Source organism: Papio anubis, chromosome 8 (assembly GCF_008728515.1).
Source record: "Papio anubis isolate 15944 chromosome 8, Panubis1.0, whole genome shotgun sequence".
Lineage (NCBI taxonomy): Eukaryota > Metazoa > Chordata > Mammalia > Primates > Cercopithecidae > Papio > Papio anubis.
Window position 1 is genome coordinate 29,407,830 of NC_044983.1, and position 14,095 is coordinate 29,421,924.

The 14,095-nt window shown below is 37.9% G+C and overlaps 1 protein-coding gene across 17 annotated transcripts in view; it reads left to right on the plus strand.

The window, feature by feature from the left end:
* The window catches only part of WRN (WRN RecQ like helicase), a 145,225-nt gene extending 133,776 nt beyond the window's left edge, over positions 1-11,449 (plus strand). For 9 of the 17 annotated variants that reach the window (XM_031669469.1, XM_031669468.1, XM_031669471.1 and 6 more), the window contains 2 exons: positions 5,444-5,532; positions 5,665-6,206. In XM_031669469.1, the coding sequence (XP_031525329.1) occupies positions 5,444-5,532; positions 5,665-5,689 (114 nt within the window). In that variant the 3' untranslated portion in view covers positions 5,690-6,206. Of the gene's footprint in view, positions 1-1,017; positions 1,050-5,443; positions 6,207-9,596; positions 9,746-11,203 lie in introns of those variants that run through there. The other 8 variants (XR_004185790.1, XM_031669475.1, XR_004185787.1 and 5 more) reach the window with 7 other exon arrangements.
* Positions 11,450-14,095: the final 2,646 nt, after the last annotated feature.

Here is a 14,095-nt window from a genome sequence, read left to right on the forward strand (position 1 = left end):
AATGAAAGTGAAAACAAATTGTGTTATAAATACCTCCCAGACTGGTTTATTATCATTCTGTCATTCATCATCGTCTGTTACTATGATATGAATATCTGAGGTACAAGAATTACTGTTGCTTGTGGCTCTCAGCATTTCCTAGTGCTTTTGCATGATCATAGATAGATTACAAATTTAGTATTATGTTAGATGGTATGTTTTATTAAAATCAGATGCTTCAAAAATAATTGCTCTTTGTATGGCATGAGATAAATAGCAATCAGAGAGTATTATTTAGTAATATGACTCTTAAATAATGGCATAAATTTAAAAATTTGACCTTCGGTATCTTCCGGGTCTAAAATTACATGACTCCATTATAAATGTTTTTGAAATGATTAACTAAAAAATTGTTTAAATTCTTAGTTGGTAAATTCAATGTGGCAGTAGGTGGTGGTGATTATTTGTATTAGAGAATTAGGAATTACACTTTAGTTCTAAGGTAATCTTTATAGGCTGTTCGGCAATTAAACTGCTACTTTTTTGAATTGCTTAAAAATAAGGGGAGCTGGTCTTTTTAAATTCTGTACTTGAGTTAAATCTGTATATAGAGTCATGTCCTAGATAATCTAATGAAACTTAATTAGTTGGAAATCTTTATATTGTTCATAACTGAACTAGCTATAAGAGGGACATTAAAGAAAACATATTTTGGGTGGAGGTAATGAAATTTAGCTTCTAATGCTCAGCCTTGTGTTTCTGTAATCTATACCAAATGCCTAAGACCCTCTTATTTTTTCCCAGCTTCAACCTGTCAATACAGGAAAAGGTGTAACTTACTATTTTTCCTCAATATAGAAGCACATTTGTAGTAAAATTTTAACTATATATTGCCATTTTTGCTTTTCCCCTATTTCAGTAACATTACATGTCAACAAGAGAATGGGGGATATTGTGGGGGTTTGGGTGGGAAGAAATTTTACTAAGCTTACTGGATTCTAAAAGGTCTACCTTATTTGGCCCCTTTTTCCCATTTAGGGGAACAACGGTGTTGGGGCTGGGAAGTAGAGGTGAGTGAGTCATCCAAAGCATCTGTCTTCATCAGCCTCCCTTTATGAAAAGCTGATTTCTGTAGAGTGTTGGAGGCCTACTTTCAGAATCTGTCATATGTTAACGTTCATCTTCTCTACTGACCTGATTTATATCCCTTAGTCTGTTTCATTTTATAATTATGAGGCTTCTGACAAAGGATAAAGTCATTAGAACAAATTCTTTTTATTAGTTGACGTATTGTTATGTTTACATCTCTTGTGTTTGCTATTAAGATAGAAGCTCAATCATGTCTTTGTTTAACAGAAAGATGATGTCTTGGCATTGATAATTCGGATTCAATATCCATAGGTACATGGTGGATTCTTTAAATATTTAGTATTCTTTTATTTCTGGAAAGTTTTCTTAAATGATAGTTTTTTTTTAAATGTTCTATAAAGTTTTCTTAAATCATACTTTTTAGTATTTTGTTCCATTACTTTGTATTTCTTCTTCAGGAACTTCTGCTATACATGTATGTTGGATCTTCTTTACCCAGCTTCAATATTTGTCACTTTTCATGCATTCTTTTTATTTCTTCATTTCTCTTTAAATTTCTTCCTTCCTTTTCACCTTCTATTTCTCTTTTAACATAATCAGTTGTATTTATTTTTGTATTCCACATAGCTTTGTATTCACTTATTTTTAAATTATTTTTTAAAGTTTCTGGATTTAAAAATTCTTTGTTTATTTATATAGAGAGATATTATTTTATTTTAGTTTTACCAAAGGAACAACCCTATTAACTGAAGACTTCTGTAATTTTTTTCTTTTATTTCTGATTCTTTCCTCAGTTTTCCCCCTCAGTTTTCCCCCAGTTTTGAATTTTTCTAATTTTGATTTGTGACATCTTTTTGTGTTTTAGATAATTTTCCTAATGTTTTCCAGTTCATTTTGAAAGACTACAGTTTTATTCTGTATCTAAGCAAGTCTTTCTGGTGTCAAAGATTTGACCTTGATACTTTTCTTTTGCTCGTTTTCATATGAGATTAGTTTTCCTGTACTTTCAAAAGAAGGCATGGTTTAGGATGATTTTCCCAATTTCACCTCTGTCTCTAATGTTTTTGTGTAATGTCTAAAATATGGAAACTTGGTTTATGAGATCTACTCTGCCATTTTTATCTAGGCTTTGTCTCCCTTTAGTCTCTGTTGTACCTGTCCTGCTTGGTTTTGATTTAACCCCAGTGATTTCTCCTGAATGTGGAGCCTTCTCCTAGAAGGCAGCCTCGGCTAGTCCCAGGGTTCAGAGTAGCCAGCTGCGCTCTTCACCTAAGAGATCACTGTGGATTCGTTGTACTCGCTGTTGGCTTGGACAAAAGCTCTCCCATTTTCAGATGCTATTATCAGATTAATCTCTCATTAATCTGTCTTCCCAGTGTTTGCCTGTGGGCTATCTTGGGGTTCTCTTGTTATCGGACACTGCTTGCCTCTGCTTTCTCCCGTACAGATGTCAGTACTGTGCAGGTCTTAATTGCTGTTGGTGGTTTGCCCCTACATTGTTACAATTTTAGTTTCCCAAGGACACCTTTACACTTGGTTTTATTGTAAATGTCGACAATGGATTTGGGGTTTTACTATCTAGTTCTGTCTTAATTCTGGAATTCAGAAAGATTAAAAGCTCTGCTGCTGCTGCTGCCGCCACTGTCTTCCCAGTACCTCTCGTCCTGTGCCTTTTTTTTTCTTCTTATTTTTCTTGACTGTATAAGAGAGAATGTGTGACATTTCCTGCTTGATCACTGAGTTTGATTACAAATTAAAATACACAATATTTTATACAAATAGTTTTGTAGAAGATTTATTTACAGATGCTGATTCACAGGTAAAATTGATTTATGAAAATAGTTTTCATGACAAATGCATCAGGCTTGGTAACTAAATATATGAATTGACCTTGTTTATAAATGAAATTAAATGTGAACGTAACTTACATATTTCTGTATTTGCTTCATCTGTATGTGCACATATAATCAGCAAATGAGTTGATGTTTCCTGTTCATAACTTAATGGTAATAGCTTGGTAACAGAGTTGGGAGTATTAAAAAGATGTAAAGAGGCCCTTAAAATTTTGTTGCTGGGAATTTTAGTAGTCTACTGAGGAAGGAAATAGACAATGGAAGACATTGTTTCTATTAGGTAACTTAGATCTCATACTGAACACTTCTTCAAATAATTTACTGTTGACACTCGAAAGACACACTCAGTGTAAGTAAGTATTTCCCCCTTTTTTCAATGAAATGAGATCATTATTATAATTCCACTATAAATGCTGATGATCATGTTTATAGAAATACAGAAGACTTGAAATGATATTAGCTACCAATTAATGAGTATGAAGAAGAAATTAGGATTTCGCTATTTTACATTTATTCTTATTTAACTCCAAATAATTCAGTGATGTTATGTACTGTTATTTCCATTTCTCTGTGAAGACATTGAAGCTTAAGTAACATGCATAATAAGGTCATACATTTAGCAAGTGGCTCAATTAAAGTTCAAACCTGGTTCTGCCTGATTTCAAAGTCTATGCTACTCCATGGTATTAGGCTACATACAACATGACTTAGGGTTTCTTCTTCTGCTTTATTACTGTTCAGATGTCCTCCTCTTTTGGCAGAGTTGGAGAAAATTTTTGCAATCTATCCATCTGACAAAGGTCTAATATCCAGGATCTACAAGGAACCTAAACAAATTTACAAGAAAACAAAAAAAAACAAAAAAAGCATTAAAATGTGGGCAAAGGACTTGATCAGACACATCTCGAAAGAAGACATTTATGTAGCCAACAAACATGAAAAAAAGCTCAACATCACGGATCATTAGAAAAATGCAAAATGCCTTTTCTGTATGCCACCTTATATCCCCAATATTTATTATTTCTAAGTCATAGTATCTTACAGAGTGTATAAGTCTCATCCATTCTTTTGATTTTCTCTTCCCTGCTTGCAGTTGGGTACCTAGGAACAAAGTTGCAATCTTAGCCAGTTTTTTCTTTAGCCTTTGCTGATGTGTACAAAGCCCTTTTTTCTACTCTGGATTTTTTTACTTAAGCTGGAACAGCTAAGTTTTTACCTTTTTTAAATATGAGGTTTCAGAGTGTTCTGCCAAGGATCTTTTGCTGTTTTCCTACTGTTAAATATTTCAAAGCCTTTTTTAAACATAGAAAATATAATCAAACATAGCAAGCAGCTGATGAACAATATCTAGATAGTCTTCATTCTTGAAATGGAATAAATGGTATTTTTGTATTTTAGGCTAACAGACACATTGTACCTTAGATAAGGCCAAACTTCTCATAAAATCTCTCAATTACTTTTATTAATAATAACCCCAAATTAACTCTGGATTCCAGGATGTACTCATGATGGAATGATTTCTCTGTTACGTTATCCTGAGGATCTAGTACTCTGAGATAACACAAATGTATGCCACTGTAGGCTTATGAAACACTTACTTAAAATTATTTAATTCTTTTTCATGTGCAGATGGTATTGTACCCAAACACTACCTTTTTTGTTTGTTTTGTTTTTTGTTTTGTTTTGTTTTGTTTTGTTTGAGACGGGGTCTTACGCAGCCCAGACTGGAGTGCAGTGGCATGACTATAGCTCACTGCAGCCTTGACCTCCTGGGCTCCAATAATCCTCCCAAAGTATTGGGATTGCAGGCATGACCCACCTCACCCAGCCTTAAATTATTTTTTTTCAAGGATGTTTAACCTGAGGTTTAGAGGCTCTTTGACACGTGAGCTGCTGAAATGTGTGCGAAAGTGTGCACGTGTATATTTCTCTTTTTTTCTGGGAAGTGGATCTATAGTGATTCTCAGATGAGTCTATGAGACAAGAAACTTTTATTTTTTCCATTTATTTAGCAAATGTTTATTAAGCATACTATGCCTTGGCCACTCTACAGGGTGCTGATTGGACAAGTCTGTCTACCTCCCATTGTAGATGTTAGAAGCTATATTCTTTTCACATGCATAATATAACTCTTTGTGTGTGTATACATGCCCAGGCATGTTCCTTCCTCAAAACATTAAATTCACCATTTTGGTCAACTCAAAGCAAGTACACCATGGGATATAGATCTGAAATAATGTCTAGATTTTTACTTACTGAATGAGGTGTCTTGAGTGTCTAAGACTATGTGATGAGATGGCAAGTAATTGCCTAAAGAAATGATGTAGTGATTTTATGTCTCTTATATTTATTTACTTTTTGATCCAGAAATAAATTATATAGATAACCACTAATTTGTTTGTTTTTTTGGATGGAGGAAAAAGGATGGGTGTATATTCAGGAACCTATGTTACTTGTTTGCAACTAATACCCCTTCTCAGTAGTACAAAGATTTGATTTCTTTTTCTTTCTATTTCCTATAGACTTCATCTGCAGAGAGAAAGAGACGATTACCTATGTGGTTTGCCAAAAGAAGTCACACCAGCAAGAAATTAATGGACAAAACGAAAAGGGGAGGCCTTTTTAGTTAAGCTGGCAATTACCGGAACAATTATGTTTCTTGCTGTATTACAAGAGGAGAGTTATATTTTATTTCTGAAGAGTAAGGAATAGTATTTTGACTTAAAAATGATTCTGATTACAGAGTTCACTGTTTATTGAAGAACTAGCATCTTAAATCAGCCTTCCGCAATTCACGTAAAGTTTCTGGGTCTTCTGGGAGGCTACGTGAGTACATTACCTAACAGAATATTAAATTAGACTTCCTGTAAGATTGCTTTAAGAAACTGTTACTGTCCTATTTTCTAATCTCTTTATTAAAACAGTGTATTTGGAAAATGTTATGTGCTGTGATTTGATATAGATAACAGATTAGTAGTTACATGGTAATTGTGTGATATAAAATATTCATATGTTATCAAAATTCTGTTTTGTAAATGTAAGAAAGCATAGTTATTTTACAAATTGTCTTTACTATCTTTTGAAGAAGCTCTTAAACACATTGTTAAATGGTATTAGTTAACCAGGCCAGTGAAAATGAAACCACATTTTGGGTGCCATTAACTAGGGGAAAAAATGTAAAAAATGTAAAATGGATACCAATTGCACTAGGCAACTGTACATTTTGTATTTTATATACAATTTCTATTATTTTTCAAATAATAAAACAATGTTTTTCACACTGAATATTATAGATATATATTTTTTAGCTTTCATTTACTTAATTACTTTAAGTACCTTTATTTTTCAAGGATGTCAGAATTTGATTCTAATCTCTCTTATGTAGCACACATGACTTAATTTAAAACCTATACTGTGACACAGAGTTGGGCAAACAATGGTTATTTAACTTTAAGCAGTTCACTATACATTTCAAAGCCTTTGATTGGCTTTTTTGTAAATAAAAATATCTTGTTAAGAAACAAATATATCTGTCATAGAAGAACTAGAAAATCCAGGGAAGTGAGAAAAATGAAAATAAAAATCATTCATAATTTTACTAGTAGCTAATCACAGTCAACCTCTTTTGTGTATCCCACCAGACTTTTTTATATTCACTTGTTTTTAGGTAAAATATAAAAGTCTCGTATATTCCCATTTTTCTGCATTCCATTACCAGAAGGTAGTGGCGCCTATTAAATATGTGATATGTAGTTCTCCAGCCATGGCTTCTGCATTTGCATGCTGTTGTGTGTGCATCTGCAGTACCCTGTGAATATCCTGTGTGATGGAGTAGCAAGTACGCACAGACACATCTGCTGCATGCCTAGGTACGAGGCTGTCTCCAGGAGAAGCACTTGTTTGATTATTTGAGTTGCCAATTGAATTTGCTGCTTTTTTTTCATGGAATGCCATTTTCACTGAAAAGGATGACGGAAAACGATGATTGGTTATTTAGATTTGGATGTTTGGCAGACATTTTCTCAAAATTGAACTAAGATGGTCTCTTCACGGAAAACAATTGATGGTATTTGTTGTGCCAATGATAAAATTGGAGATTTCTAGCAAAATGTATAATTTTGGAAAAGTTGTATTCCTCCACTGGAAGCTTGACAGCTTTCTGTAACATAAAGACTTCTCTCTCTCTTTGTCTCTCTCTCTCTCTCTCTCCCCTCTTCACCCTGCCCCCTCTGTCTCTCCCTCTTTCTTTCTTATCCTCTCACCTCAGCCTCTGAGTAGCTGGAACTACAGGTGCATACCACCATGCCCTGCTAATTTTTTCTTTTTATGTTTTGTAGAGATGAGGTCTCTAGGTTGCCCAGGCTGGTCTTGAACTCCTGGCCTCAAGCAGTCCTCCCGCCTCAGTCTCCCATAATAGTGGGATTACAGGTGTGAGCCACCGTGCACAGTCTTACATAAAAGCTTTTCTAATGAGATGGATAGTAATTAACAAATGTGAGTTTTTGATATTATATAAATTTTTTTCTGTATGTAGAAGATCCTTATGGATGACTAATATGTGATATTAAGAAATCATGACTGAGACCGGGCGCGGTGGCTCACGCCTGTAATCCCAGCACTTTGGGAGGCTGAGGCGGGCAGATCATGAGGTCAGGAGATCGAGACCACCCTGGCCAACATGGTGAAACCCTGTCTCTACTAAAAATACAAAAATTAGGTGGGTGTATTGGTACACGCCTGAAATCCCCGCTACTTGGGAGGCTGAGGCAGGAGAATTGCTTGAACCCAGAAGGCGGAGATTGCAGTGAGCTGAGCTTGTGCCACTGCACTCCAGCCTGGCGACAGAGCAAGACTCCGTCTCAAAACTAAAAAAAGAAATCATGACTGGGTAAAAGATCTGTTCAGAGGACAAGATGGACCAAGGATTTGAATATAACAGAGTATGAAAAAGTTTTTGATACAGTTTCAGATTACACACGGCAACTAATCTTTAAGAAACTATCACTCGTCCAGGTTTTGGTAAAATTTTGGAGAAGAACGTCCACCGTTATCTGAACAAGCTATTAAAATACTCTTCTCTTTCCCAACTACGTGCCTGTGTAAAGTCAGATCTTTTTCATATACTTCAGCCAAAACAGCATATCAAAATGGATTGAATGCAGAAGCAGATCTGAGAATCCAGCCACTTCTGTTAAGCCAGACAAAAGTGGTAGTGATAGATATAACCCACATTAACAAAAGCTCTTTGGGGTCCTCAGTGATTTTTTTTGTGAGAGTATAGAGGGGTTCTCAGACCTAAAAGATTGAGAAATGCTGATGTAATATTTTATTATAAAGGTATACCATGAATTATGTACCTTCATATTGTTGGACATTAAAGTTGCTTTCAGTTTTTTTCTGTTTTAAACAGCACTGCTTTGATCTTTTTTTAAAAAAATGAGTCAGGATCTTGCTGTGTTGCCCAGGTTGGAGTGCAGTGGCTATTCACAGGCATGATCATAGCATGCTATAGCCTTGAATTCCTGGGCTCATGTGATACTTCTGCCTCAGCCTGCTGAGTAGGCGGGAGTATAGGCGTGCACCGCTATGCCCAGCTGCTTTGAACATTCTTGAAATGAAATATGGTATAGTCTCATGACATATACATAGCCAGAGGGGAAGAGAGAGAATTTTGTTGTTGTTGTTGTTGTTGTTGTTTATGTTATCTGTAGTGGACTTTATGCCTTCCCAGCATAAATTCTCTCTTTCCCCATTTCTTGTGGCTCTTGATTTTTGTTGGGGTTCATTCCAAGGAGAATAATACCCACCTGGATATTGGATTGGCACCTGTGACCTCATCTAAGCTAGTCCCTAGTAACAGCGTTGGATCTGGCGTAGGTGTGTGGCCTGCTGAGCTGCTGGTTCATGCCTTTCCTGAAATGAGCCCTACCTCTGAATATTTCAGAAACATTTGAATGAGGAGTTGTTTTTCACTTCCAGTTGTATTCAGTTGCCACAGAAGCACAGTGATGTAACTGGTGGAAAGACTCATCAACAGACACAGAAGATGTAAAGTGTTTTTAATCTCAAAGGATATGGAATCTCAGAGGTAGTTACACAGAGTAGAGGATGAAGCAGCTCCTGGATGGAGGCAGAGGCTTCCTGGATCTTTAAGTTCTGTATGGGTTGTTGTATTAGGTTGGTGCAAAAGTGAGGAAGGAGAATAGGGTCTGGACGCAGGGAAACCAAGGCCAATTCACACTGACTTCCTAGAACTAAATCCAAAGGAAAACCCCAATTTTCCACACCTAAATAACAAAAGGACCAGATGGCTACTCCCTTTGCAACCGCCCCTCCCCGCCACATTTCTGCGTGGCAGATGGAAAATTGAAAGTACCTCTGTTGCTTTCTGCATAGGAATGTAATTTTATGACCAATCAGATTGCAGGCCAAGTCTTGTCTGCCTAGAAATGTAACTTTGTAACTTCACTTTAGCCTCTGATTGGTTGTTTTCCATAACCAATCAGATGCTTGTATAGGGGGTAACCTTTGTGACTTCACTTCAGCCTCTGATTGGTTGTTTCACTTCAGCCTCCCATTGGTTCTTGAGTCCCGGAGCCTGTGGAGGGTGCTTTATTTACAGTAATGTCTGATTTTGTTGCTTCATTCTTTCCTTGCTTTGTGCATTTTGTCCAGTTCTTCGTTCAAGACACCAAGAACCTGGACACCCTCCTCTGGTAACAAAAGTAATTGGTGATTTTGCCATTAGAAGTAATGACACAGAACAAGTACATGAGAGCGATTTCTTATGGAAAATTAAATGGAGCATAAGTCGTGTACTCAGGGTAAGGGAACTGGGAACCGGCAGAGTAAGGTCTCCAACCCGCACCCGTGGGATCTCCGAGTCTTTGAAAGTCCGTCCCCACCCTGTGTGAAGAATGGGAGCGCGGCTGGATTCGTCACTGGGGACTGGGTGGGGGGGGGCCCAACTTGTCATTTGAAGGTGTAGGGAGGTTGGACAAGTCACAGGGGTAGGGAGGGGGCCCACTGGAGCACCACCAGGACCCCAGCGCCCTAGATCCAAACCTGGTCATGCTTGCCACGTTCAGAGGCAAACCCCCCTCCCCTTGGGGAGTGGAGTCAGAAGAGGCCCCCTCTCCTTCCTTTCCCAGGTCCGGTGGGGGCGGGGCTTAAAAGTAAAGGTAAAAACAGCAATAACTTGCACCAACTTGTTACCTTCCAAGTTTCCCTCCCCTCGCTCCCTACCACCTGAGTGTGTTTGGAGGTTCTGTCTTTTTGTACCTGCCTCATCACCAGGTGCAAGTAGCTGGGCCAGAACCACCTCGGCACGTTACGGAATATTTATACAGGAACAGGTGAACTGAAGGCGAATTCCCCAGATGTAGCCTGTGACCATAGAGTCAGACAAAGCCCTGACTGTTACCTGGAATTCAAAAAAGCTGTATCCCTACTAGACAGAATGAGAAAAGAATATAGGATTCTTCCTGTTCAAATAGGTTGCATGCAATTAAGAGCATGAAAGATCCAATGGAATGAACTCAAAGTAGTTTTTGAGCTTAATAGACTTTAAGTATCTTATGGAAAAGAATTGCAAAACCACAGAAACAGTGAAGAAGGTTAGTTACAGCCTTGATGGGGTAGCTGACTTCAGCAGTCTCAGCTATCTGAGAAGGTATTTACCAGATTTTGGTTGGGAACGTAATCTCGAAATCATTTGAGATAATGTACTTGTTTCCTTACTGGGTAAATGTGTTTAAACCTTGAGAAAATGTAGACATAAGTAGAATATAGAATAAATTAAGCCTTTGGTAGTAATGTGTTAGGTTTAAGAAATAATAAGTACATATTTGATATTTAAGTATTTGTAATGCTTGAGATAATTTATCTTACTCAGGTAACAGATTACTCTTGTGACTCCAATGTAAAACGTATCATTGAAAAATTAGTATCTGCTTGTGATTTTTAAGTAGAGACCCTACCATTTGAAAGGTATTTGCCCTTACTATTGGAGATATTTCATATGAATGTTTAACTTTGTTATTGCATAGAAGTATTTAAACAGATTTCACTTGCAAGAGAAAGGTATCTAATAGGTTACTCTTAATTAGTACTAAATTACTACAGTTACTATATTAATTCTATTAATATCGATTCATTAAACCCAGAACTTTAATTGTGTCTCAGAAAATTAATTAAACTTTAGCCTCACAATCAGCTATATTTTCTAACTCAATGTTTAAAATTGACAAGTATGTATTATACTTATTTATGTCTTCATTCAGTAAACATTTGCATTTGTAGCATGCAAGACAACATGCTAGATGCATGAAAGATGGAATAAATAGAAGAAAACGCAACACGGATCTCATGCTTAAGAGGGACAGATTTACTCTGAAGATTCAATGAAAAAACATCCACAAAAAACCTCTTCTATAAGAAACAAAACATTTTAAAGAAAACATTTACTTCACATAATAAGATATGAGAAAAAATGGACTCTGAATGAATAAAAGAGGAGATCCTGTGAAGGATTTGCACAATTTTTTTTTTTTTTAAGTTATAGACTGAAACATTCCTAATCATTAACATTTGTTATTTCAGGGGAGTGGAATTGGAAGGGTGGAAGGGATATTTAAATTTTTATAATCTCCATGTATTTTAAATCAAATCAATATATATTGCATTTATTCTTTTAGTTAAAATTTTAAGAACTTTATAAAAGAATAGAGACAGGGACTCCATTTGTTACCCTGGCTGGTCTCTAACTCCTGGGCTTAAATGATCCTCCCACCTCAATCAGAAGGGCAGAAGGGCCAGCTGTTTAAGTTTCTGTAGTCTCTGTATTTGTTAAGTATCTATTGCATTTATTTTAAGTTTTAAAAACTTTTTAAAAAATAGAGATGGGGTCTCCCTATGTTGTCCAGACCGGTCATGAGCTCCTGGGATCAAGTGATCCTCCCGCCTTGACCTTCCAAAGAGCTGGGATTACAGGCATGAGCCACCATACCCAACCTATTGATTTGTTTACTTATTTTTAGAGGCAGGATCTTACTCTCACCAGACTGAAGTGCAGTGGTGTGATCATAGCTCACTGCAGCCTCAAACTCCTGGACTCAAGCAATCAAGTAGCCTCAGCCTCTGAGTACTGAGATGACAGGCATGTGCCATCACACCCAGCTAATTTTTTTGTAGAGATGGGGTCTTTCTGTGTTGCCCAGATGAGTCTCAAACTCTTGCCTCAGCCTCCCAAAGCACTGGGATTACAGGCATGAGCCACAACACATGGCCCTGCTTTTATAAAATATAAAGTAGGCAGGGCTTTCTGGAATGATGGGCAACCATTACATTTGCTTTCCCTCCGTTCTGAATGTCAACCTCCATACACCTCTCTTGAGCCATGAACTGGCAGGCAAGCAGGATCTTAGGGTGCTGGCTGGAGGGCTGGAAAGCCCCAGGGCAAGGATATGAATGTGAAGGATTTTAAGGAGATTCTTGGACCTCAAGGGAACTATTGGTCTAGGTTTCCTGGGGTATGTTAGATGTCTTGGCCCCCAAATAATTAAGGAAAAGCTGCAGAGGTGGACCGAATCCTTTCCAGTCCTGAGGCTGGGAGAGCTCTGTGACACCAGTGGGTGCTCATCCTGGTGCTGCCATGGACCTGACTACCTACTTCCGTTAAACTCCCCAGCAGCTGAACCTTCATGAGAGGACGTCCTCTACCTTTTCCATGAGGCGAAGAATCTTTGGAGCCAGGGGATGTGCTCACTGGCTCACACCTGTCTCCGTTCTCTAGACCATGCCCCAGAATGCCTGGCCCAAACACGCCTTGCCTTCAGGGGCTGCAGGGGCTTCTGGCCTTGTTTCCCCATCTGATAAGTTCGTTTCTGGTCTGAAAGACTGTGACAGTTACTATGATACTGAACGAAGGGGGATGAAGGCAGAAATGAAAACTTAAGACAAAAGTAACTGTTTTAAAGAAAGGGACCCAGGGAAGAAGAGGGCTCACTGCTTCTAGTGAGCAAAGGCAGCCGCCCTGAGCTTCTACAGCCCTTTGTATTTATTGGGTAGAAAGAGCAGGGAGGAAGAGGTAACGATTGGTCAGCTGCTGGATTGATCACAGGTTCACATTATTGTTAACAGGCTTCAGATGTGCCTGATCACAAGAAACACTTGCACCTGAGGCATGACTGCCCTCGGCATTCCTTCCGGGCGGCAGACACAGTTTGTCAGTTTGCTGACAACCTGCTTTCATGAGAACAGTTTGCTGTTTACTCATTTAGCTTCCAGTGGTTTACTGAGTTGATCACGACCCTCACTCTTTTGGCCTCCAACAAAAGATGGTCAAAGAATGGCTGTTTGTGGAGGTTTATGGACAAGGCTTGATGTCCAGGCTGAGTGTCCGTAGGCACAGGAGCCTCTTGGTGGTGCAGAGTGAAGCCAGAGGAGGAGGAGTGGGTTGTGTCCATGGGCTGATTCTCCCTGCACCAACAGGACAGAATCCTAAGGAATACGAGCATTCAAATCTGCAATTCAAATCTGGTCTTCCAGGTTGTTATATATTTGTCTAGGTAGGAGGATAGAATGTATTTAAATGGGGTTAGCCTGACATATTGAAATATTTCATATTTGGGCTTCTATTTGTTCCTTTGTCTTGGGTTCCAAAAATATATTAGAGGTGGCCCTGTCTGTTCTCTTGGACACAAGGACCTCAGTGAGCTTCCACTGTTCTCTGTGTTTCCTTCCTGGTTTCCTGTTATATACAATTTTACTTCCACTTTTTAAAGACTAAAATGCATGATTTTTTTTAACCAATATTGATACAGTGGACCAATATATCACCCTTATTTTTGCTCACTAGTTTTTTTGTTTGTTTGTTTTGCCTTCCTCGTCTTCTCACTAAGTTTGTCTGACTACAGCCACACACCATTCATTCAATACCAAGTCTTTTTTTTTTTTTTTTTTTTTGGAGAGAGCTGACACCCAGGCTGACACCCAGGCTGACACCCAGGCTGGAGTGCAGTGGCATGATTAAGGTTCACTGCAGTCTCAAACTCTTGGACTCAAATGTTCTTCCTACCTCAGCTTTCTGAGTAGCTGGGACCACAGGTGCACATCACCATGCCTGGCTAATTAAAAACAAAAAAAATTTTTTTTTTAGAGACAGGGTTTCACTA